Source organism: Filicampus tigris, chromosome 7, assembly GCF_054856515.1.
Source record: "Filicampus tigris isolate MCC_2025a chromosome 7, RoL_Ftig_1.0, whole genome shotgun sequence".
NCBI lineage: Eukaryota > Metazoa > Chordata > Actinopteri > Syngnathiformes > Syngnathidae > Filicampus > Filicampus tigris.
In genome coordinates, this window is record NC_141223.1 from 2,597,438 (window position 1) to 2,624,642 (window position 27,205).

General features: G+C 41.5%; 2 protein-coding genes across 2 annotated transcripts in view; one reads left to right on the top strand and one right to left on the bottom strand.

Annotated features, from left to right (window-relative positions):
* On the bottom strand, positions 1–26,684 carry kcnj5 (potassium inwardly rectifying channel subfamily J member 5). Its single transcript, XM_086034939.1, has 4 exons — positions 26,513–26,684; positions 16,350–16,432; positions 13,007–13,880; positions 1–6,869 (listed from the first exon to the last, which is right to left on the bottom strand). Exons 2-4 carry the CDS (start codon positions 16,410–16,412, stop codon positions 6,496–6,498), a joined length of 1,311 nt encoding a protein of 436 aa, XP_085891065.1. The 5' UTR covers positions 16,413–16,432; positions 26,513–26,684; the 3' UTR covers positions 1–6,495.
* The window catches only part of LOC147144395 (ATP-sensitive inward rectifier potassium channel 1-like), a 56,979-nt gene that overhangs the window by 16,437 nt on the left and 13,337 nt on the right, over positions 1–27,205 (top strand). Inside the window, exon 2 of the mRNA XM_086034940.1 lies at positions 12,999–13,724. The gene's annotated coding sequence lies outside the window, so the exon portion shown is untranslated. The remainder of the gene's footprint in view (positions 1–12,998; positions 13,725–27,205) is intronic.

The window sequence follows — 27,205 nt, forward strand, 5'->3', positions numbered from 1 at the left end:
GTTGCTCGAGTGCAGTGTAAGTGTTCTTTTACTCTCTTGAATTTGGATGGTGATGTTGTCGATGCCCAAACAGACAAGAAAAAAAAAATAGCAAAAAGAAAACTTGCCAAATGTTTTTGCTGCAAATGCTCTCTTATGTGGCCCCTTTCATTCTGACTGCAATTGTTAGCCATGCATTATTTAAAGGCGAAACAGAGGAAGTGTATTAACGAGCCATGGAGAGAACAGTAGCTAGTTAGCTGTGTAGCGAGGAGTTGTCCTGCTTTTATATTCTTGGTAATTTTTCTGCTTGCTTTTGCAGTAATGGTATGCACTTCTTAAACATTAGACTGTAGAGCGAGTGTTTGACTGTATTCAAATGATACAGCGTAAGTTTTTTAATGCATGCAAACACGATGGCGATGATTATTGAGGTCAGACAGCGTGACGATGAAATCATTGTTAATAACTAATAATTTCCCATGTTGACTTGATGGCGAATAGTTGAGTAAAAAAAAAAAAAATGTAAGAAGAAGAGAGCTGACATTTTTTCATTTTTCATAGTGTTTGCCATCTATTAGTGTTGGAACCATGGTCAGAAGGCACAGGAGATATGCAAATCGACACACCACGGTAAATTGTCTCAAACCCAAAAATGTTATCTTAAATTCATCGCTGACTCCAATCTCTCTTCCTGTTGCTACTGTAAATAAGCAGCACATCCAAACTATGTCACTAGTCATTACTCACTGCTCTTTAATAAGGCCAAATTAGTTTGATCTGATTACATGACTGAATAATTGATTGCGCAATCTATTTTAGTGTATGTACAGCCTCTGAAGTAAAATCCAAACATAATTCTTGTGAAAATATGCCCCTTGGGTAGAATTTAAACCTCAGTTAAGCATTATTTCGTTGAATGAATTATAATCATCATCATCTTAATAGCCCACCCCTAGCCGTGCGGCACAACTATTTGGGGTGTGGAATAGGGTAGTGGGGGCGGTGGATTTCCCACACGGACACACAGTCGTGGATAAAAGGCGGTCTCCAATTGCCCATGTCACATGTGCGGCCGACTACATCATCCGCAACGGGAGATCTTGCAGTTTACTTGCCAATGTCATGCACGGACCCCAGCGAGTCGATTTCTGTTTCCGTCAAGCATGGCGTGCGCTCCGACCACCCGGATTTTAACGCAAATGGGGGGGGCGTCGCTATGATTGGCCGAGACTCGGCTACGTTCCATTCCGCAATGGCGCAAATGCCCCGTGACGCCAAGTTCTACCTGTGCAAACTTTAGCAAAATACCAAAAGAAAGAAAAATCTGCCCACGTGTACAATTAGACTTCGCTTTTTGCTAGAGTTGCGCTGGGCCCCTAGTCTGTCTCTCACACTGTTGTCTCTCTCTCTCTCTCTCTCTAACACACGCACACACACTTACACTCATACAGTCCCTAATACAAGTACCATCCTGCACATGCCCAGCGTAAAAATGTAAATGCACCGTTCAGAGGATGCATCTGTTCATCATCGTACATTATTCAATTTTGAATCAGGAGCTGACATTCTAGGTTCCAAAATTTAATAGCCCCGACAGGAATAGCCTTGACAGCACGCTGCAGGGATTCTGTGAATTTGGACCACACATCCCCCACCCCTTCCCTCTCGAATGTAACATCATGTTCCTGTTCTTACTTCTGTAATGTGCTCGTTAAACCTGCCTTGCATAGAGTTTCCTTGTCGCTAGGCGATAGTTCTTTGGCAGCATTAATCGCTATGCCAACTTTTTTTTTTGTATTTGCTGTCACGCACAAAGCTGACTCAGGGATCCGGCTGAATTTTGCATTCCCTGTTTAATCCTTGAGAATCCATCAGACTGTTAGTTTTCAGAAAATGTTCCTGCTGAAGTGTATCCACTTTTTCCGTGTCAGTAAGAAGAAACTGAAAATACAATGGAACCCGAATCTAAAACGCCAGGGTCATTTTGAAAACCATAAACAAAACTGTCATAATGTCTGTCATTGCTGTATAGCCATAAGTGAATCTCACTAGACCTTATTTGAGTAGCATCAAGTGATCAACTTTCTGTGTGTTTTTGCATTTTTCTTATGCATTTTCACACCTCTTCTTAAAGGAAGACATTGAGAAGACAAATATTTACTGCAATTTACCATACATTAATGTGACTCATTTATAGCACAACATATTTGGCAGTGTTCAAGTAATTTAACCCAGAGTGTTTGGGTGTCCTGATATTTGGACCAGAGGTCATGTGACTGAGACAAGTGTAGCTTCTGTGATGTTTAGCGCCGTTAGTCCAGCGCTTTGTAAGCATAGGACTTTCATTTGGATCATGCAAGTGACTATTGTGCATTTTGAGTGATCATTTCACAATGTTTGATAAGAAGTAACATTCGTAAAAATGTGGAGCACTGTGTTATCATCTTGCGCTAGTTGCAAGCTAGTTATGTTGGATCATATCTCAAAAGGGTTCCCTAAAAGCATTTATGAGGCTTTTGCCTCAAGCTTCAATACACAAGATGTGCTGTCCTGATTTTAACTTTTCATCATGCCATGCACAGCTAATCCAGCTTTCATGCATCTTTATATTGAAATCGCATCTTTGTCAATTTGTTACAGCAAAGTGCCACGTCACACTCTTCTAAAACTAAGGTCATTTCTGCTCCTTGTTTAGCATAGTTATCGGCGCAGAAAATAAATCACACACAAATAATGCTGCCCTGCTCATTCATGCGCGAACACATTCCCAAGATCCTATTCTGTTCTCTTGGCTGTATTATGTTTATTCCCATGAGAACACATAAAACAGATGACATTCCTGCAATGAAAGATGATGGCTCTCTAACAACAAACCTATCATTTAGCAAATGGGATACATAGTCAGATGCAGTGAAAATAAATATACGGGAGCATCTGTGAAACAGGAAAATTGAGCATTTTAAACCATTCGAGATCTATAATTTTGCCATTGACAGTTAGATATTAAAATGTCTTGATGTTGTAGAAATTTAATCATTTGCATGCCTAGAAAATACCCTGTATCTTTCACTGTATTAAATGTATTTAGCAGTAGAGGACATAGGGGTCACCTCATGCAAGTCAATTAACTACTGCCCGCCATGGTCCAGTCAGAAGCATGTGTCTGCTTCCAAAACCGCACACAAGGGCCATTAAACAGAAGACAAAGGGCAGTTTGGGAAACTAGTGGAGGCTGAAAATGGACAAGGACGGAGAACACTTCAAGTAATACAGTGAGGACCCGTGGGAGTCATAATGAAGGAGGCAAATATCCCAGATGATGGAGATGAGACAGAGAACCTTTTCCCATTATCAGCTGTAGGCAAGTGTCTATGCAGGTAAACTCCCTGATGAATAAATATTTCATGAGGGATCTTTCCTTTTCATAATGTGACTCAGTCAACATTTCATAAACCTTTTGAAAAATAAATTTCATATAAAATCCATAGCGACTTCGACCAAGAACTAACATGAATCAGCCAGCCTGTCGAGTAATTTAATCGACGCTCATCAAACCTACCATCATCAAAAGTTGCTTTTCGTTAGGATGACATTTACTGTATTACTGCACAAAAGTCAAGGCCACCATCAGCTTTGTTGTTTTAACAATCCTACAATGGCTAAATGTGACTTGAATGCCACTCAGTGAAGCACATACCTGTTAAGAAGAAGTGAAAACAATCCATATGTTTGTTAGATAACAAGTTACTTCATGGTTCTTGGACAATGACAAAACGATGGGCATGATACTTTGATGGGGGTGGATGAGTCCAGTGATACCATAAATTACTGTAACTTCAATTTTATCTCGATCGTTGAAATGTTATGGCTTATTCCTCGGTCAATGCACCATTCCTCAACAAAGTTTGGTCAAATACATAAAAGTGCACCTGTAATAATTTAGATTTTTGTATAAGTCTTTTCAACGTTTTTCTAAATATGAAAGCAAGAAAGAGGTAAGAAAAAGTTAAAAAAAAAAAAATACATAAAACTAGTGGTAACCTAAGACTTTTGCACAGTACTGCGTAAAACAGTATTAGGATGGCCAAAATTCAAATCCTGTCCGACAGAGGTGTCAAATCCAGGTCCAGAAAGTAAAAACCATGCCACACTTTGTCTTTAGCCACAGGTCAGGTGCTTCTACTTAATAGCTCGTTTACCTGCCGGTTGAGTAAAAGCATCAATTAGTTATTATCAGAAAGCTTATTTCAAAATGGCGCTGTAATGCTAAAGACCATCTTGGTCTCGGGACTGATCTAAAGACTGAGTAAGAGTCATTAAATGCATTTTAGTTCACTCAGGTTATAGTATCAGACCGGAGAAAATAGGTCTCTGGATTCATTGCCAAGACCAGTCAAGACCAAAGCTGCATAGTCACTGATGCATTGTATGATTTTTTTTTTTTTAATCTATTGACTGTGATTGGATATTGAACCAGGAATGTATTTTATTAGCGGATTTTCAGCTGCTGTAAATACCATCCATCTATCCGTTTTCTACACCTTATCCTGTTCAAGGTCTACTACGGGTTATCCAAGGTCAATGGGCAAAAGGAGACTGGATTGGATTGACCCCGGATGGTCGACAGTAACTCGCACAGACATACAAGCATTCCCACTCACATCCACACTTGCAGTCACTGAGCGCAAATCGATTTCAAAGTCAGCTGCTGTAGTGTTGCAACACTACACTGAGTGACCACCATTTTCCTCATAGTTTCTGAATTTCTGCAAATATTTCATTTCAGCTGTCTTGGTTTTTACCGGCACAGGCTGAAGCAGCCTTGGTATTGACTTGGTTTCATGTCCTCAAAGACAGTCTTGGTCTTGACGTGGGTCTCAGTTCATGTGATCTTGACCACAACACTATTCGTTGCATATCAATCAATTGGCTTGGTTTATGTTCCCTAGCGCCTCGCCGTTGTCAATTTCCAAATGCATGTTAATTGTTGGCTGTTTTATATTTACCACAGCTTTTAATTAAATGACACTTCACAATTGGAGGGGGAGCCCTGGGCGGGGGGTTTGTGCTGGGATCTTGCTGCAAATCAATCAGCCACACAATAGCGTCTTCGTTCACCAGCCTTCGCTGCAGCTAATTACCCTGAAAATTAGCATAGTGTGAGGTACAAGCTGGTTTCTTTTGGGGCAAAGCGCCCTGTGTGCGAGAATTAGTCACATGAATATGAAGATACACGCGAAGGATGGGTTTCAGAAAAGAAAACTGCATATCGGTTGAGTACAGGTTGCATTTGGATCGCTTTCTAGATTTTGCTACAAGTTAACTATTAGCCGTACATACTGTATGCCATCCTAGTGAAGCAGGATAGAGATGGAGCAAAGTATTTCCTTCCATCGTCATGGAGTAGCATTTGTCTGAATCAATATGCTTTTAAATTAGAGCATAGCTGCATCCATAAGGAGCACAATGTAATCTGACTACTGGTTTCAGCTCAACTTTCTCACACAAATCTTATTTAACCTAAGCAGGGCACACACATAAAGATAATCCTGAATCTGAGCCTGATTCTCCCCGTTCCGACCTAAGACAGCAAAGACCCAATCGTCTGATGTCTGATGATTACCCTGACCATTCATCCTGTGCTTTGAAGGGTCTTACAAGAGACTTTCCCTTCTCCAGTTCGGGTCAACAAGCGCAATATGGTCAATATTTATGATAAAATATTGCCGCGTGGTGTCGATAGGTCATCGGGCTGTGGAACTGCGAAGTGTAACGAAACGATTGCCAATCATGAAGCGGGCATACAGAAAGAAATGAACGGCAATGGCAAGAGATGCAAAGCTCACAGTGAGAGGACCTCAGAATTGGAGGATCAACTCATTGAGTTGAGTGTTGTCCAAATCTTACCACGAAAGAAATGACAATGGAGAAGTCGTGGCAAGAAGTTTTTACAGGTAGCCTTGCTGCTGCTGCTGCTGCTTGTTTTGATTTGCCAGCAGTCTGGATACCCTGCTGTAGATTTCTGCCTCTCACAGGTCAGTCCGGGTTCTATGTGAAGTCACCTTTGCTCGCGTGAGACTTCCGGTTTGGGGGGACAAGACTCTGATTGTCTGAGGACATATTAAAAGTGTGCAGTGTGCTTTGTTATCAGTACACCGTGCACTAGTTGAACAATACAATGCTATATTGTCTTGTCATATCGTCTTTGTGTGTACCCCGCTGTAAGCTGCAATAGTGGTAAGTGGGTATGATTATAGTATTATAAAAAGACAATCGGCACCACCAACCTTTAAGTGAGGATATAGATGTGTGTCGGTACTTGCAGTACGTGTCTAAAAAGCAATCTATACTATAGATTGACACTCTAGTACCGTAGAGGAGTATTGCACGGTTCAGTGGCTGGACAACAGTGTTTTGTTTCTCAAAGCCTTGCGATGCAACAAGCTGGCCATTGACTAAATTAAATATAACACTGTCCAGTCCTCTCGGGTTAAGTTTTTGTCTGATGGCTAATCAGCCAGGCAGTCCATCAGCAAAGGGCGTCTCCTCCAAAGCAGCGGCTGAGCCGTTAGTCTCTCCTTTGTCGCCTCCTGATTCCCTCTCCTCCTTGTCCTCATCCTGGCTTAGTGGGTCCAAGTCAGACAGGCCAAAAGTATGCGTTTTTGGTTCTGGGCTCAGCAGTGACAACTGAGGCAATAGCGGCCCATCCCGAAGCTTCGCCGCCATTTCCTTGGCGCTGCACGCGGGGGTGTTGGTCTCGTAGACGTCGTGGAAGTTGTTGTAATCGACCTCATAGAAGCCTTTCTCCAGGGAGAGAACCGGTGTAAAGCGGTAACCCCAAAGCACCTCTGTGTCCAGATAGGAACTCCTCGCTTGACACGTCATCCCTAATCCGGGTCCAGGCAGGCGCATACATCCACACATGCATTAAAGGTATGAATAGAAGAAGAGACACACGCACACACATTCAAAGTGGACAGGTGAACAAACACACACACAGAGAAAGAAAAGGGGAGAGAGACGTTAGTGAATTTCTCATGCTCGTATCCTAACTGCATACAGAAAACCCCAATCCTGCAGTGCATCTGTCAAAATTACAGCTGTAGCAATTCATCCGCTGTAAGTATTAAATATTCAAAATCACTTAAAGACGGAGTCAACCCAAACATATTTTTTCCAGAATATGTTCTATGCATGCCAACTAGTCTAAACACGGCATTCTTATTGATATTGCATTTGTGGAATATGAGAAATCCACCCGTGTTTAGCTAGCTCAGGTAGCGGGCCATTTTGCCACTTCTTTCAACGACCAATCATGGCTCAGCTTCAGAAAACAGGTGAGCCGTAATTGGTCATTATCTGAGCCCTGAACAACTTCGATGTCATCTTCTGTTTGACAGAAGTGACAAAATGGCCGCCCCCTGAGATGGCTAAAAGTGGGTGCCTTTTGCTGCTTAATTTATATTCCACAGCCCCAAATTGTAGTCAATATTCAAACTAATCCAAGTTTTTGAGCTGGCTTTTGTGAGTTTCAATTTTCCTGATCGCTTCTCCTATTCCTCAAAAGGTGAAAGGGTTGTCAGAGCAGTAATCCTTTCAAGCAAAAACATTGCACACAATTTGCTCACTCTGTTGCTGATTGCGATACGTGGCGTGCTTTGCGATTGGCATGCGATTAAAAATAGAAGTACAGTTGCTTCAGACTGATGCAGTGTCTTATGTTGCTGCACAAGGAGGTGCTCACAGACCTTTCTTTTTGAAATTCCGGCGGCCTAGTTTATATTTTTAACTTGTCAAATATTTGCTTTTTTTGGTGACAGAATTATGAAAGTCAGCCTTTGTTTGTTTTTATGTGAAAATGTTGCTTTTCTTAACTTTATGAGTAATGTGTATTTATATGGTTTCTTATTTCATACTGAAGTCTAAATGCTTTGCTAATCTTCGGGAGGTAAAATAAAGTGCTCTGCTAAATTTCACAAAAATAAATATAAGGCCAATTTTTGTGGGCATACCACTGTAAAGAGAAACGTTCTCAAAACATCACAAACTTTACTATACAAACTGTAATGCCAATAGAATCTCTAAAGTCAATGATCCCAAAAGTCATAATTCAGATTTTTTTTTAATTGACTCTTTCGCTTATTTCCTTTGAGTAATTCCCATAACGCCATGCGTTGGACTTGGGAGGTTCCACTGCATCCTTGTCTATTAAATACTGTGTAAGGTCGCTGAGGTGAAATCAATAACAACAATAATTGAACCACATTGCAGTAATCCACCTCCATCCATGATTCTGGTTTAGAAGACCTTTTAACCCATTAAAGAAGAAACATAAAAGAGCGCTTAATACCAGAGCTGAAGCGGCTCCATTTATGTGAGCCACTTCCTGGTTATTGTGCACGTTCGCCTAATGGGATGAAGCCATCCTGAATATTTTTTTTTCTCTTATGACATCCACCTGTGCTTGTGTGGAGGTCAACGCTAATTACCAACATGGTCCGCATATCAAGTCCCCATGATAATTCTCGTCATACGTGTTAGTTAACACGTTTTCACGTCAAGTGTTTGAGCAGCCAAGGTCAAGTACACGTGTTTGTTTTGTTCTGAGTTCTTTGTAGTTTGCCCTTTTGTTTCCCCTCGAGGCTTCCCATATACGCTAAGGTCTTTGGCTGACTAAGCTTTGTTACTCGTGGAATTATTTGTCCTTGTGTTTATTTCTGACTCTGCTGAGGATATGCTCCCCTCAAGGCTTTCCGTTCTTCGTCATGTCATGTTCTTACCAAGTTGGCTATCTGGCTGTGTGTTGCAGCTCAGGGCGTGTTGTTGGAAAATAAAAAACAAGATGATTCACAATCCAAGCACTTTCAAGGGAACGTTGTACTCTTCTGTATACTATGGCTGCAGACTAATTTTGGAGTTAAGGGTTAGTTTTTGGTCTAATGCAAACATTGAATGATGCCAAAGTAGTCCAATGTACGTGTTTGATGGAAAGTTCTACTGACCTGGCTTGTTTTCATTGGTTATTTTTGCTAGGCAGTAATTATTATTATAATTATAATTATTATTATTATTATTATTATTATTAGAGCTTTCAAGCGATTAAACTTTTAATTTTAATGAATTAATTGCCAAATTTTCCAAAATTGATCGCAATTTATCGTATTTTTCAACTACAATTTCTTACAAAGCTCGGAACCGATATTTACTTGAGTAAAATCTTTGGAATTCATGTGGAAAAAAACTTAAGTATATTTTGATTCAAAGACTGTTATAATAGCTTTCTTTGTTTCTTGAATACGATGCTTTTCCTGTAAAATACAACTGTTGAACGATCCACCAAAGTCGTACAACTAATATGGTATTTGAATTTGGCTTTGCAAAGTGCGCAAATCATTTTGGAGTTCTTCAATGAGCTGTCGAGCAACGTTTTAAAGTAAAACTATGTAAAGGTCCGTCTTTGCGACAGTGACTCTCCTCTAAGTTTGGTTGCAAAGTGAGCAGAGGTCAGCTGCCACAGGAAGTACGGTAAATAAAACAGTTAATTTTTAAAAATATTTTATAACTTTTAAATTAATCTCCATAGTTAATTCTTTAACTTTGACAGCCCTAATTATTATTATTATTATTATTATTATTATTATTATTATTATTATTATTATTAGTAGTAGTAGTAGTAGTAGTAGTAGTAGTATTATACATTTTTAATATGGCTGTGCCCTTTTTCCTCATTTAATCACTCTTCAACCTTTCTCCTCCTTTCCACCTTTAGCGCCTTAAAAAGTTCAGACATTTGAGGCTTTTATTTTCCTAAAACCCAGGCAAAGAAAAACATTAAATGCTGCTCATACAACTCCACTTTTCATAAGATTTAGTACAAAATATTCAGGAGATTAGACTGCAGTTGCTGCATACATGAATTAGGGCACCACATAAATGTAGTGTAATTTTTATAGGCAGCATGCTGATAAACAGAACTATTCCTTTATTAGCTAACAGAACTATTCCTTTATTGGCTAAGACATGAATACGTCAGAAAAAGCACGAGTAGCTAGTAATATTTACAAGATATGCTGTTACATAAAAAACTTGATTGTGTTGCACAAAACACTACTTATTTTATATATAAATATTACACGGGATATAAGATGACAAAACTGTCATAAACGTACTATCGTCAGGGACCGTTCTACAAAGAAAACAAGGTTTGTTGTCGGCAACATGGACACACGCCAGGGCCTCTCTGACATAGAAACTATAACAACTGCAGCATAATCACCAAGATGTTTGCTCAGCTGACTTTGAAGTTGCCAAAACAATAACCAGAATATATCTATAACAAACACAGACACTTTAGAGGTTATGAGTGGATTGTTCTGCTATCTGCGGCCAGCTATTATCTGGTTGCCCCGTAGACCTTATCCGTGAGTGTATTTTGATGTGTACACGCACACACACACACACACACACACACACACACCCACACCCCCCCCCCCCCCCCACACACACACACGTGCACACACATTAGTTGACAATAAAACAAAGAAAAGAAAAAAAATTATATCAATGAATCTTAGAGGCACTTATTCATGTTTTGAAGAACTTGTTACGAAGAGGTTTGACTGTCTTTTCATTCCAAGATTTTGTTGCTTCAATATCTGATTCATGTTTTTTCTGTGTAATGTCACTTACCAGAATCAGACATTTGACTGTGAATTGATCTCTTCGCATAGCTAAGCGACAGTGTAATTACATTTACACTTTAGAAACCATGTTAAAAGTTTTATGAGTACTTCATTTAAAGTAATGTAATTCTGCAAATAATGGCTTTAATCGTTGATTTACTTATCTGCAGATGGCAGGGGCTGGTATGCTTATATGTAAAAACACATTTTTGTGGGTATTAATCAACGTTGACATTATATAGCAATTTATGTCAAGTGAATCTTGTGGACTAGGGCAGGCAGGGTGACCAAATTAATTGTAAAAACACCATGTCTACATATCTTATGGTTTGTCTCTGTTACTGTTTTAAGATTTCACACTTAAATTAATCTGAAAGACCTTTCACATGCTTTGATAATGTGCTGCTGTTTTAGTTAGCAACAGCATTCAAATGGACTTTGAGAAAGCAATACGTCTGTAGAATGAGATAGCTACAGTTCCGCCCCCCTTTTTCCCCTGGTGGCAAAAAGGGATATGTTTGGGTTTGAGGAAGCCTTTTATTTGTCTTCAGTTCAACCTTGGATTTTGCAAAACTGGTGCCAGACTAGCACCAACTCTTTTCTGGCCCAGTATTACATCAGTAGCTTGCGGCGGTGTCCACGTGTCCCTGGCGCGTATGCTCAACCAACATTTCATAGTAAAGAGCCAGGAAACTCTTATCACTGCTTTGTAGATAGAGTTGTACGGTGTCACTGGGGTGATATATTGATGACGCAGTGGCAAAGCGCTGGATTGGCCCACTGTCAATGTTAACCAAGCTGGTGCTTGGCGGTGTGCTAGTCGAACCAAACCCGAGTACCTTCATTAGCGCTACCAGCATGTGATGACAAATCATTAAACTAAGCTAACTTGCATTTCTGAGGCATAAGCTTGCAACCAGGTGTAAGAGTCTCATGGGACATTGTGCGTGAATGGTTGCGGTATAGACAATGGCCAGATTGGCCCGATTGCCCAGCGGAGAAGGACAGTGACGACACTAACCCCTGAACGCTGCAGCGGCTTGTGCTAGTGAAGCGAGGGATGATTTAATGCCTGAGTCAAGTATCCAGCACTGTGATCAGGAAGCATGATGACTACTGGTGCTTTGGGATAGAAGATAAATATTAAAATCAAATGTGAAATAGAGCAGAAATGTTCAGATGAATGCAAAGCCATGCCTGATCGCGCCAGGGAGCGTTGTGCTTTGTACACGTTTGTCCAGGAGTTTAAACCCTTCTAATCAGTCAATGTTTCCCATTTACTGAAGCAAACTCTGTCCAAGAATATTTGGTAGTATCACGTTTAATAGATCTCATCGTCAGGTAAACTGTACATTTATTCAAACTAAGTGGTAATCACTAATACAACAGTGGACAAGAAAGAACTCAAGCAAATCGCTTCAACTGCAACTGCTTCAGCCAAAACAGACGGAAAGCTCATTTGAGCAGGCAATTCATAGCTAGCTATGGGCTACCATTTTAATCACATCTTTAAGATGTTCATAAGAGTTAGGGAATTGGTGTTGAAGCTATCTTTATACAATTTGGATAGATTTCCGGTAAAATGTCGTAAATACTGGTAATAGGAGGATTTTTGGAACTTTTACAGAAATACCCGTTGCCGTCTGTTTAAATAACCAGCCTAAAGCACTTTTGAAGGGCTTGGCATTTACCCAAAACAAAGACCAGCAGTGTGGGTAGCTAAACTTCTCTCATTTTGAAATATACACATCAAAGACAACCTTGAAGTAGCAACAGTGGAAATGCGGGTAGAAGCGTCCACACGTGTTAGATGGTATGGGCGATTCCTATCCTTATGTGACATTTACTTTAAAATGTTATAGGATAAATAAATACCAGCAGCTCTGTCGAACTGGGTCATCTTCGAGAAATATTCAAATTTTAAATTCCATTTCGTCTACAGCCCGCTAGAGCGATGGCGCCCAACCTTTTTGTCCGCCAGTGACCGGTTCTAGGTAGTCCAGATTTTTTTGCTGACCGGCAATGGTTTTGTTGACGAGGTGGGGTCCTGACCTATATTCCCAATCAGAAGCTGGGGAATTCCTCAGGGGTCGGTGGTGATGACGCACATTGTATAAATGTATAAACAACAACAACAATTCATTTTTTTCTACCTCTCTCCCTACTAAATGGCCGCGGACTCGTACTAGGGCATGTACCGGTGCTTTGGGACCACTGAACTAGACTACTAACTGCATTCTCTTTGGATGCATTAGTTATGATACTATTTCTAAAAATGTATTTCATGAATATCTCTTGAGGAATTTATCACATTGCTACTATTTTCTGTTTCAGTTTCATACCTGTGGCTTCCACCATGCCCTCGAGGATGACCACGATCTCAAATTCCTCCTTCTCCATTTGTGCCATGGACATCTCCCAGAAGGGGCTCTTTTCGTTGATCTCGTGTGAGATGATGAGCGGCGACACCAGGAACAAACGATCATCTCCGGTGTCAAAGCCGATGTTTATGTCAGTTTGGTTGAGCGGAATGAACTCCCCCTCCTTGGTCTGCTGCGAGCGGATAAGCTTTGCTCGGATCGAGGCCTCCACAATGTGAGAATTCCTCAGGTCCCCCACCCGAAACATCAGGCACATCTTGTTGTCTCGCACCGATATGACAGCGTTGTGCGAGAACATGAGGGTCTCTGCGCGGTTCTTTGGCTGTGAGATCTTGACAAACATGCAGCCGACCATCATGGCATTCACAATGGAACCCAGTATGGCCTGCACCAAAAGCAGTATGATACCTTCTGGGCATTTTTCCGTGATAACACGATAGCCGTACCCAATTGTGGTCTCAGTTTCAATGGAAAAGAGGAAAGCAGAGACAAAACTGTTGAGGTTCTCCACGCAGGGGGTCCAGCCCTCTTCATCTGCATGCAACAGATCCCCACGGATGAGTGCAATCAGCCACCAGAGAAAGCCAAAGAAAAGCCAGTTGACCACATAGACTAGCGTGAAAATAAAGAGACTAAGACGCCAGCGGAGGTCGACGAGTGTTGTGAACAAGTCACTGAGGTAACGGTAGGTCTCTTGCACGTTTCCATGATGAACATTACATTTGCCGTCCTTTTGCACATATCGTTGACGTGGCTTCTTGGCGGGGTCAGATATCAAGTGTGTTCGCTCTGTTGATATCTGAGCCTCCCGTAAGTGTTTAGGAAGCTTCTTCACCTATATGGACAGGGCAGATAAAGGGGCAATGTCAGAGAAAGAGCATAACAGTGTTTCCCTACTTTTCAATAACAATAATACATCGTAATTTTTTTTCTATAATCATGTAACGAGGGGGTAACATTTTTAATTTGAATTTTTTTTAGCATATTCTCACTAAGGTCGCAGGTGCGATGGAGCCTGTCCTAGCTGACCTTTGGATGAGAGGCAGTCGGCTAATTGCAAGGCACACATAGACAAACAACCATTCCCACAAACATTCACACCCACGGACAATTTATAATCTTCAATTAACCTACCATACATGCTTTGGGAATGTGGGAGGAAGCCAGAGTACCGGAAGGAAACCCACGCAGGCACGGGAGAATGGGGCAGGGAGAGATTTGTCTCAAAATTATTCACAAAAAGGCATCCGCGATTTTCACGTGTACCCTGCATTATTAGGGTATCCGTGGGGTCTTTATTCTTTGTAATTCTTCCATCACATGAATAACTTTTTGAAACTGACAATCAATTGAGTGATTGCTCATTTGAAATCAAAGGAACTGAGTCAAATACTACTAACGTGTACTAACAGCTACAAAATTGTCAATGGTACACTAGTTTGTAAAAGCTTGCCGTTGCTGCGGTGACCCAAGATTCTTTTTTAGTCTATAAAAGTCTAGAGTTGTGTACAATGCTTAACCAGCTAATTCAGCTTTTGACCAAACCTTTTTTTAAAGATTTATTACATATCAAAATTGTATCTACTCCACTGAGTTTAGGGTGGGAACTACACCTCCCAGCAGTAGGATGAGCCCAGTAGCAAAATTGTATTTCTTGTTGCTTAAACCACGAGCGGTGTCGATATATTAGATCAGTGTATACTGGGAGCAGAGGGGAGAACACCCAAGGACGTTAGCTCTTTGTTGGCTCAATTCCAATGAATGATCTGGCTCCACTGCTGTTCTCTGCCTCCCTCTCTATTCCCTATTTCCTCTCTCTTCACACCTGGGATTTGGCAAGCATGCATCGGAACAACTGAACATTCTCCAGCTCTCCCAAAGATACTGATTACAACCTCCTCAAAGAGTTATCCATTTTACTGCTCTCTTATGAAGATGACCTGCTTTCAAGTCATCTCCCAAAAATTATTTTGTCTTATTTATAACATACCGGGGTATGAAGTCTTTGGCTGTCACAATCCAAATTCTTGCCACTATTTTTGGACGTGTGCACACTTGCGATGGCGCTAATGGAGGATGGCGGCGGCTTTCAAACACACCAAGGGCATGCTGGCAACCCACTGACACTTCCAATATGAATTGACAAATTGAATATGTTGTGCTGAGTCAAGAAAACAACTCCTGTCCCCTATAAATCTCTCGCCCTTAGTTGGACATTGTGCTCCATCGCTCTCTGAGCTTCATCCCCAGTAATGTCACAACATTTGTTTAGTGTATTGCACTGACTTCTCTGCAGCCTTGCAGTTTTGATGGCAAATTTTGTAATGTATCTCCAAAAAAAACCAACCTCCTCCAAGATCCTATGATTGCATACCTTTTATAATGGAATCAGCAAGATGTTTTATTCAAGACATGCAAGTTTCATTGAGATGCCCGGTGCTGTTGAGCACCTCTTGATACGCATACATTCACTTAGCCCAGCGGGTATTGAGATTTCAGCTATCACCTCCAGTTGATCTTTGTTGAAGAAACATTTGGACAAAGAATACTTGAAAGACGGCTCTTATTGACTCGCAGCGCAATTAGTGGTTTGATGACAATGCATTTACTCGATGTCAGGCACGGGTGAACTTCGGCTACACAGATTTCTGACGGGGCTACAGCCCTCCCTTGCTCCAGTGTGGCGCCATCCCTGCTCGGCATCTGATGACCCTTTTCGTCAACTGTGCTCAGACCTATCCAATCAAATGAAAACACACCAGTCCCCCCCGATTTTTAATTGTATTGGTGAAGATGTGAATTTGGTTTTTATATTTTACACAGCTTGAAAGACAAAATAAAAAGCCCATCAGGCTTGAGCTAACAGAGTGATTAATGAAGCTGCCAAAAAGGGCGCCGCCCAATCTTTGGCCTCCGTAGTCAATACAGTCCCTGCGGGTGGCGGCTCTAATACAAATTCATTAGTCCTCTTTACACTACAGTGGTAAGTGGGTGATGTTTTCTCTCGATTAACTTTCCTGACCACGTTCGGAAAGGAAGGACGAGTGTAAAATCAGTTCCCAATCTCCACTGTGCCACCCATTTGAGAAACGGCTTCAGTTGCACTTTGTAATCTGCAATCTGCACAATCCCATGTCCGCATTGCCACCGGTTGGGTTCTCATCCACATCCTCCTCAAAACCTGAGTCTAGATCTTGCACCAAGTTGTATACTTTATCCTCTCTCTTTAGCATCGCTCTGATGTAACAAATCTACCGGTACTAAATGGTGCGTTGCATGAAAAGGTTTGACTCTTTAGTTTTACCTGTGCAGGTGTGACACCTATCTCCATGTTGTGGTCCATAAAGATTCTGGAGTCTCCCGCCATCCTCAACTGAAGCTCAACACCTACAGGACATAGGAAAATGTTGCCATTATATCCCAGACAGGAGTTACCACTTATTCGTTCTTAGCATTAAAACCAAAACGGTTTGTCCACGTTCACCTCGTAAAGACCCTATTAGTGGAAAAGAACATAGACATACATGCATACATGAATTACGATCTTTTGGAGATGAAATTACAACCCTCTAGGCAAGTTATTATTCTCCTGCCATGGACATTTCCTCAATTTGTCAACATGTCAATAGTGTAAGCGACTATAAGACAGTAGACAAAACCACCACGGTGGTTTGAATTGTAGGATTTAAAAGGTTTCATGTTCTACAAATGCCCACACTAGCACGTGTGTACCACATTTCCCTAAATGGAAGCCAGAGATGTTTATTTACTTAACTGCAGGAATCTATTAAGGCAGGTGTTTATTACTACTAATGCAGGAGCGAGACTATTTATTCTTACTCCCTATCAATAATGTGATGCAGTTCACGGCAGAACTTATTCTCACTTGTTTCTACACCGTCTCATTTTGATAAACGGACCTGCCTGAGCAGTGCAGGCAAATGAGACCAGTGGGAGTGTTGTTCATCTGCAGGACCACACTGATATTGTTACTTGCATTTATGAATTAAGGAATTGGTTTCTTTTCAAAATGTAGAACCGTGTTCAACAGAACTGAACCGTACCTTATGGAAATGTAACGGTAAATACTCAATGTATTTCCACCAAGTAAAAACGGGATGCAGCTATTTGAAGAGAGGCTTTGTTAATTGATGCACATCATCTAATAAGAGGCCGCTTTTTGAGAAAATATGGCATACAGTTTGTGCCTAAGGATCTGTTTTTGGACTTATTTCTGGGAATGGGAAAATGCATGCTCATGAATTAAGCAAGCGAAAAGGAAGTTTGTCCGTTGTGTAAAATTTTTGAGACATAACAATAGATCATGTGAGAAGCCCTGTTTTTTGTGGTAATCCTGTTAAGCCTTACAAGCTACACGAGGCAATTAATTTAGAGAGCCCCTGGGTGATGTTTGAAAATCAGCGACTGTTAATTCACCCAAGGAGCAAGGGATTCCCAGTGCTCTGTAATCAACGGTGCTCACAGAAATACGCATAAATGACACATTCTGGCTGATTCATGAGCTAACGGCGTGTGACATTTCCTTGTCATCGGTCGCTAGCATCAATCAATTTGATCACTGACCAGCAAAGGAGAGGCAACCAGCAGGCGGGAGAGTAAAAGTGAGAGGAACACATCACAAATCAGGCCCACACAGGAATGTAGTGTTGACATTGATGGCCCAAAGTAAAGGGCAGAGTGACGTGACAGGCATCTGAGCAGGGGGACAGAAAGCATGTGCGGGCAACACACAAAGCTGCTCACTGAATACATGAAAGGCTCACAGTAGACTCGGCAATCCTGAATGAGAGGTGTTTTATCTTGGTGGTTTAAGAGGGTAACAAGCATTTATCTGGTTAGCGGGAGAGTGACTGGATGCTTTTGCTGATTAGTGTATGTGTTGATAACAGGAGTATTATATCTGTTGTGCTTCAAAGTAACAGGAAGTAACGGTAAGTTATGCCTTCAAATAATATTGCACTGTATGTCGCTGTGGTGGATACACGTCAACGTCAGTAAAGTCAAAGACATGGTCATAAGCAAAATGGGCCATGCAGCCTGTGACTGTATTTGCTCAACACTGGCAGTATCTTGAAGTAGACCACTTCGCAAAGTTAACACAACTCAATGTGCGAGGTCATAGAATGCCCCACAAGTGTTGTCCAGGCTGGTCCACCACAAGTATTAGGCAATTGGCGTTTTGTCCTGACTCTGACTTTGTTCAACTCAGTACAATCGAACTGCAGCATCAACAATATGATGTTGAAGCTATTATTATGAATTCAGACATGACTTTTTACTTTGCGCTCATGTAGTGGGCACCGGTGCTTTCAGATGAAGAACATTTTGTACAGAATATTTAATAGTCAATAAAAGCGGTGTTGGTGCATACAATGTATATGTGGAAATAAACAAGCGCTATCATCGGACACGCTTGTGGCAACCGGACCCGCAGTTAGCGGAAGTCATACATTATAGTGCTTTCATACCAACTGCCACCGAGCATGGTTACCAATAGCAGTCGTACGCTGCACAGTCAGCAACTTCCAGCAGTTCAGAATGCGGCATTACTGGTTGCTCATCCGTATACTTTAAGAGTCAAAGTTGACTGTGTCGCAGAAAAAAAAAAAAAAAAAAAAACATTAACAAAAGAGCCATGCCGAAAAAGTTAAACAACTATGGACAGTAACTGAGTGGCATCATTAAGGGTAAAGAAACTAGCGTTGTTGGATACCACCAATTTTCTTTCTGATCCGAAAATGAGTAAAATCGAAGCTAGTTACAGCGATACCGATGCACTACTGATACGGTGTGCAAATAAACCTCATTTGTCTGATTATCAGAAAAAAATACATAGCTTTGTAAAGAACACTTAACACCAGAAGTATGTTATTATTATGTATCGGGTTTTTTTCATTTTCAACTCAGAAATATATTGAGGCAAGCAGAAAAGCACTTGCTGTTTTACAGCACTAGATCACTCAAATTGAAATTGCCATAAATAATATTTTTGTTACTTATTTTACAGCAACAGTGTTTAACGCCGCTTACACTCCGTCCACTTCAGTCCGCTAAATGCCTCATATTTTGTGTTGTGGTAAAACCTGAGGTGTTTCACAAGTGTATCTTTGCTGCTTATTGAGCTGAAATAGCACCGTGACTTAGATTGCACTGCTTTAATGCAATTGTACAGTGTCAAAGAGAGACTGAGTGACGGACTGAGCATCTGCGCCACTGCATATCATTTAGACAAGATCTCAATGGTTTAGTTACTTTCTACTGTGTCCCGATTTATGATAATACATTATCTGCAACGACTCAAGTATCAAAGGTATCAACATTTTCATTTGAGTATTGATTTTAGAGCAGAAAGATATGGTATCGGAGATAGCGATATTTTAGTATCAACCCGCACATCACTAACAGATAACACAACTAAATGTCAAAGCTTATCTCCTGCATCGTAGTCATGGAGGCTGCTTTCCTTGAAGTAACAGCAATGAGTTATTGCTACTGGTAGTCACGATTATGTCCCCGGCCTTGATGGGCCCATAAAATAGCAAGGACTTCATCCCTATCTGTGTTCACTTGTGACACTTTGAGGTCAGGTAGGTCAAATGACTAAAAACGTCCCTAGCAAGTTTGGCTCCAGGCCGGACTAACACTGATACGCTCATAGAGTCGCGTATACAAACTTCATACCAACCCTCCCTCCCCGTTTTCCCATTATGTCCGATAGCGAGCCGAGTGTATCATGTTTTACCCTTCTCATGGATGACCTTCTCCCGAGTGACACTGCTGCATTGAGACGTCCCTCTCACACTGACTGAAGAACAATTTCCCTAATGATATGTCAAACTCTCTCAATGTCTCTCTCGCTTTCTCTGCATCCCTCAGTCACTCTCAACCTTAATGTCGTGACACCTTTAAAATATTCAAGCCAATAACAGTTGTCTTGGGTGTGTGTCACTCACTCACAAATGGTCGTATGCCCTCAGTGTTAGTCAAAACTTGGATGGTTTCAAAGCGCAACACCTCCAGGGGCCACCCCGCAATCCTCTTCAAAGCCTCAAATGATTCTAATCTGCGATTGGTGTAAGAACCTTGCTGTGATCCAGCTGGAGAGAATGATGGCCAATGCAATATAGGAGAATAAGAGCTGTATGTGTGTGTGTGGGGGGGGGGGGGGGTTGATGGGGGGGAAAGTAATGGCCTTACATATGTTTCCACAAACGGTGGCCAGGGGCATTTATGCACTCAACTTCATTTCTTATATTAAAACTCATGTCAACTTTAAAACTGAATAAAAACAATTATGGTGAATTGTATCTAAACAACAAGACTTGAGGCTGACTGGCCGCAGCAAAAAAGTTGTTGTAACACAAACACGCACATAATGTTGCAGGAAGATCACAGTGTAATTTACTTCAGGGGAGATACCTGTTCTGTATCTGGTTTAGTTTTTTGTTTCATTTGTGTTAGGGTCATTTATGGCTAGAGCTTATCATGGTGTGCGTGTGTGGTTGTGCGTGCGTGGAAAAAAGTGTTGTGCGTTGAGTTACTGCAGGCTGCAAAAAAGTGTGTGGATTTGCGATATTGAAACTGAACTGGTCGATCGCGGGAGTTTGGGTGCTTGAAAAGTAGATCTTGGGTCAAAAAAGGTTGGGCACCCCAGTCTACTTGAAAATTAATTTGACATTTGATTGGATAATGGATGAACACTGACATTTGCAAGCGACGCAATTTCTACATGACTTGATGGCCACCTTTAATATTGTGAAGGGAACTCGATTATAACACATTCATTCTTCATTCTTCTGCGTCATAGCTGATGTATTGGTGAATGATGAATGAATAACCTTTGAGGTTTTATGCACTTATATTTGTTTTTTCCAGGGTGTGCATCTGTCCGCAAAAGTCGATTCGATACGGTTTTCAAAACATAGGTTGCAAAGCGATTCAAGGCCGGCTTGATTTGAAAGTCTAACTATGCAATTTGGTTCGACTCTGTGGGATTACCATTTGATTCAATATGGTACGGCTCAATTTGAGAGGGTATGACACAATTACTTTTTTTTGTTGTTGTCATTTGACATTGATTTGATACAATGAACTTGTCAGTACTGTAAATGTGCTATTTCCTTCTAAGATATATCCCTGCAATAAAAGACGATTCGATGCGTATCTTGACATATTTCAAAGTGGAACGATTCACTTCGGGTCAATTCAATATACTCACGTCTTTTAAATCAAAGAACAATTTTCTCGACAATTTTTTTCATGACAAACCGAATTGTAATCGTCAGTCCGTCAATCCGTCAGGAAGTCCGTCATTTCATCATAAGTCCATTGGTCCGTCCCAAAAAATGTCAGAAAAACGGGCGTCCGCCAGTGAGGGACTGTTAGTCCACGGTCAGTGACGATTAAACTGACAGATGAAAGCCCACTTCCGTCATTCGTCAGTCCGTCTATTTTAAAACGTACCCCGTCCTTCGTCAATCATCAGCAAAACTCAATGAATTAAGAATTACCATGTGTATGGTAGGGCTACAGTCAGTATATAAATTGGACTAAACTTATAACTAAACAAGTTTACTCCAATTGATGTAGCTGTAAAGACAAGTTGTGCTGTCCCAGCGGTTTTCAAGAAAGTCAATCAAGAAAAAATCATAAAATATCAACTAAATCAATGTCACCTTGTTAGGCATCCCCCATTTCTTCCTTTCATCTGTTTTAATGAGCTGCAATTATTCGGGAATGTATTTCCCTTGGGTGAAAGACGGTCAAACTCACTCGATGCTTGTATAAAATCTGTAAAAAAAAAATTAAAAAAAGAATACCCTTGTGTAGAAAGAATCATATGTGCTCTCTTCCGACATCTTAATGACACTGCAGTGATTAGCAGTCGTATTTTGCTTAAAAGTATGTACAATTTGCATACATTAGAGACTCCTTTCATTAGTGATGCTGATTTTTCCTCATTGTGCAATGATCTAGATTCAGTATAAGGAAGTTTATTAGCAGCTAAAATACTGTATATAGGTGTTTTTGTTTGCTGCCAATTATTGAAGTAGTGTTTTACATTCTAGCTCGCATGAAAGTACAGTATTGCACTCCTGCTACATCCACAATTAGAAATGTAGTAATGTAGATGTGTGATGTGTGGATGCAGGAATCTTCAAGTGTATTCAGCTAAACTGGCACAACCTGAATGTTTATCAGATAGACAGCCAAAGCATCTCTACTATTGTCTGCCTGTCTTAACAAAAGGAGTACAGGTAGACAAAGAATCCGCCACTATTAAAACACGCAAGTCAGATAAAGGTAGTCTTATCCTCATTGGCCTCAGGACTAAATGATCCAGTCGTATTTCATCTCACAAACAGTAACCTGCTGCTCACAGATAAGGATAAAATCCATTCATGAAGACTCTCCTTCGGCGCCACTAGCCACTGTCATTGCACAGCACTGTTTGAGATGCTCATTCTTGGTAAACTTCTCTGTTCACTCGTGTGAAGATGCATCTGTAAGAGACATGTTAATATGAGCGGTCAACAAAAAAAATGCAAAGACCAAGGACTGCGTAGTCGAAACTTTTTACACTTTCAACCAATTTACACACAAACACATTGCAACATAATCCTTCATGCCACTCATTGCAGCAGCACTGAAAACAAAATCAACTAATACGCTAGCCTTGAAGACAACACATTGCCATGACGACCGGTGTATGGCATGAGTGAGTGGCAGTATGAATCAAAATCTAAAAAGATCACAAGATGGATTCGAACAAACATCAGCACCAATAATAATAATAATAATAAATATGCCATACATTTTGACCACAATGTATAGATCTTGAGCAAGCTAGTTTTGGGGTGTATCCTTTTTGACTTTTCCTAATCCTTATTGTGACAATGAGCCAACGAGCTACCAGCATTGTCTTACTAGGTTAGTTGGGCACAGCTGCAACCCCAATTGAACCCCTACTACAAATAGTACTTAGGTTTGACCCTGGAAATGTCTCTATTGAGTACCACAATGACCTGTCACAGAGACGAAAATCAAGGGTAGGCTGTAATCTTTCGGGTAAACCTACTCACTACTTCCTTGCATGTGAGCTTGAAGATCATGAATATTGCTGCATTTTTGAGTATCTGCGTTATGAAGGGTGACCTGAACCCATTTGTACTCATTGTAGTATTTTGCAAATACAGACCTTAGATGCAATTCCCCAGAGCCAGCAAAGTGCACTTTTGTCAGTTTGCATCTGCATTCGGTGCGTAAAGTCAAAAGACAAAACGGAAAGCAAAGAGGCCATAGCTGAAATATCAGTCAAAAGGTGAAGGATGGCTTCGCACATGCTGCACTGTACCAAAGCAGAAATGTATAAGCTTAGTGAGGCTTTGGTGAATCAGTGAGTGGGCCGTACTATAAATCTTGATGCTTGGAGTCGTAGGTGCAGTTGAATTTGCATTGGTTGATTTATGAGTGTTTTTTTCTATGGGGTGATTGAATTATATAAGCCATTTTAGACTGCTGAATATATTCCTGCAACGTCAAGCGCCAAGTTTGCATTAATATTCAGGTACCAGATTTGAATTATACACTTTTATTCGTCAAAGACCAATACGCAGACACATGCCGTATATTGTCACCATCTGAAGGCAACTTGATAGTCCAGTTCGTAATGATTTACACTTCTTAACATATTCCATGTTCATGTACTGTTAAAGCTGTGGTTTAACGGCAAGGCAAGGCAGCTTTATTTATTTGCAACTCAATGTGCTTCAAACCTGAAGAAGAGATTTTGTAATTATGCTACTGTCTATAAATCACGGCATGGTTCGGGTCCTGAATACATTCAAGATATGACGATTGAATATAAACCCGGTAGAGCTCTGAGATCTGCAGACGTGGATCAATTAGTGGAGCCCAGAGTTCAAAGTAAACATTGTGAAGTTGCATTTAGCTGTGATGCTGCACACAAATCAAATACATTTCGGATCTAATCAAATGGCCATGAATTGTGGGGTCCAGCAAGGGTCAGTCCTTGGCCCCCTTTTGTTCAGTCTGTATTGCCTTTGGGTCAAATGCTTCAGAAGGCCGATGTTGGCTATCATGGTTATACAGATGATACACAGCAATATTTGTCAATGTCCCGGAATGACAACAGTTCAATTCATGTATTGTGTCTCTGTCTAGAGGAAATTAACAACTGGATGAACCAAAATTTGCTTCAGCTAAGCCAGAACAAAACGAAGGTAATCGTTTTCTGCAATAACGAAAAGAGGATTGCTGATAGAGAACTGCCTTGAGAAACCAAAGACCAAGTCCGAAGACAAAATACAGCAGATATTATGGAGAGACAATAGACACGGATACACACAACATTATGGAGCAATAACGATTCAGCGGCTACCATTAAAAAAATATCTGTCAGAGTCGATTTGCATGACAGACGCTGTCTCCACAAAACATCGCATCTATTGCATTACTGACATAATTACAGTTACTACCCGTTCTTTTCCTATGATGTGAAAAGGCGTGCATCTATTTGAGTGAGCTGACATGCATGGTAGGCTTATTGAACCCTCTCGATTGTCCCAAGGTGTCATTGTGAGTGCGGGTAGTTGTTGGTTTCTGTGTGCCCTGCGATTGGCTGGCAACCAGTGTAGGATGTAGCCCGAATACTGCTCAAAGACAGCTGGGACAAGGCTCCAGCACGCCTGCGACCCTCGTGGAGGATGAGCGCTTCGGATAATGAATGGATGTTTACTCATTTTACATGAATGACACACCCAGCGATTAATTGGCCCATGACATCTATTAGTGGCATGATCTATTTTTCAGGAAATATGTATTCCGGTACTGACCTTACCGAAGAAATACTGAATGAATGCAGTAGATAGATACATACAAAGTAACTTTATTAACGACTAAAATGCGTATCTAAGAAGTTGGACGTGCACACATTTCATTAGGGCACTTACTACCGCTTTTATTCCTGGATAATTATATAATCATGATATACATGCATGGCTGTTGTGCAGGCAAACGGCGTTCCCCCGATGTCCCCTTGAGACATCCAACCCTGACTTTATAAAGAGATCCACTTAATAATTCACTGTGACTTTGTAGAGTCTCCTAATGAACAAGCCTGCGCCCTCTTTTGCCCGTTTATCAGGAAGATGTGGCCGTAGGTAAGAGCCGAGCTGGGGAGGAGCGCTGAGTTGCAGCTACAATGATGTGCAAGATAATAAGGTCAAAAGGCCTTCCATCAGAAATCATTTACGTCGTTGCTGTTCACACTTCCCCCAGCGCACTTGAAATAGCCCGTAATGGCGCAAGCAGCTGCGCGCACGCTCATTAAAGATTTTGCTGGTAAAAGAAGCTTGTGAGAAGTGTCGAAGGCTTTGTTGCTGTATTTTGAAATCAGACTGTTAGAACTTGCCCTGCCTTTCCTCAATTTAACGAAGAGAGCAGTGACGCTCCGCTTTTCATGTTTTATCTTTCTTTTTTTTTTTTTTCTTTTAAATCCCCAAAGTAGAGACGATAAAAAAAAAAGATTGATTCTGCACATTGCCTAGATTCCCCGATGAGACAATAGCGGGCGGACGAAGGCCTCGGGGGAGCTGTACTTGATTAATACGGCCACTCAGTCCACTGCATTGCCATAAAACTTTTACAGCAACTACTTTCCGGATGTGTGTTCAAGAGAGTACCGAGGGCTGTGTGGTCGAGACGCTTGTTCCAAGGGAATCAATAAACATGATTTTCAGTCAATGCTTTGGTGTCGCCTGCAATATTCATGAAAACACAGCCAGGAGATATCACTACCCAACGCTTTATCTCCTCCTCCTGTTGAATAGCTAAAAGCAAAAACATGCTGTGTGTCCGTGGTCCCGACTCCCTACACTCTCCTCCTCCTCCTCCTCCTCCTCCTCCTCCTCGTCATGTGCTTACTCTTACTGTAACGCAGCTGCACGCTCACGCCGTAAACTCCTGCATTGCCCTGAGCTTCTCTCGATGTTTTTTTTGCGTCACAGAAACCCCGATCATCTCCCTGCCCCCCCGCCGAGCACGAGGGCACGCAGATGCACCGCGCTGGCTGACGTACGCATCGCCGCAGTCACACCGGCGATAAAAGATGAGGAGAGCATGATGTGATGATGTGATGAGATTGCGCGCTGATGGAGGAGGCTAATTCAGCCACTTTCCCCATCAACACTTTTTTTTTTTTTCCCCCCATCCCTTGAGGTGTCAGACGGTTTCTCACTCCCACCCAGATTTGTCGCTTTCATTCTTGTTCTACCCAAACTACCTCATCGGCGCGGTTTCCTCCCCAAGTGAGGTGCACTTTTCTCATTTGGCAAGCGACTCCGGATGGGGATGTTGGCTGTGCATTGTGAGCCGTCATGTAAATCAGATGCCATCCATCGATGCGCTGATGTGTATCAGGCTTACCTTCAGGTCTTTGTGGGAGTAGCTGTCTCTTCGAGGCATCTCACAACTACTCCCCTCCCCGAAACTGTGCACTCCTTTTTTTTTTTTTCCCCCGGCTTCTGCCTCTCCTCGACTGCCAGCCTGCTCCTTCTGCTCCTCACAGCTCTGTATCAAGTGTGAGCGAGGGCTCTGTGTCTCAGGCAGAGAGGCATGGGTGGGGGAGATAGAGGCAGAGGCAGAGTAGGGAGAGAGAGGACAAGACAAGGGGATTGCAAATATGTGCCCGGCGCCTTGATTGCTTCTCCCTTGCTACTTGCACGCACACATCGGACCTCCTTTCCCTCAGGATTTGTCCTTCACGTGTGTATACGTGCTCGCGTGAAAAGTCAAATACAGTTGTGCGCAGCGAGGTTAGGAAATGATGTGTTTGTGTATTTAGCATTGAAGATGCAGACAAGGCAGTGCGCAGTGAGGAGGAGTGTGCTGTAATCGTTTGCCAGAAAATGCCTCGAGGGTTTGAGTGAGATGCGAGAAGAGAAAATTGTCTTTGAAAAAAGCAGACAAAAGGAAGACACTGGGAGCATATCGTGAATAGAAAGGTGAAGACCAGTCAAGTACCGTTCAAAGCGCGAGAGGTCATTTTGACCAGAATTCCCCATGAGAAGTAGACAAAAAGTGTTGCATCAGATTCACTACTCTGCCCCCACTATCCAG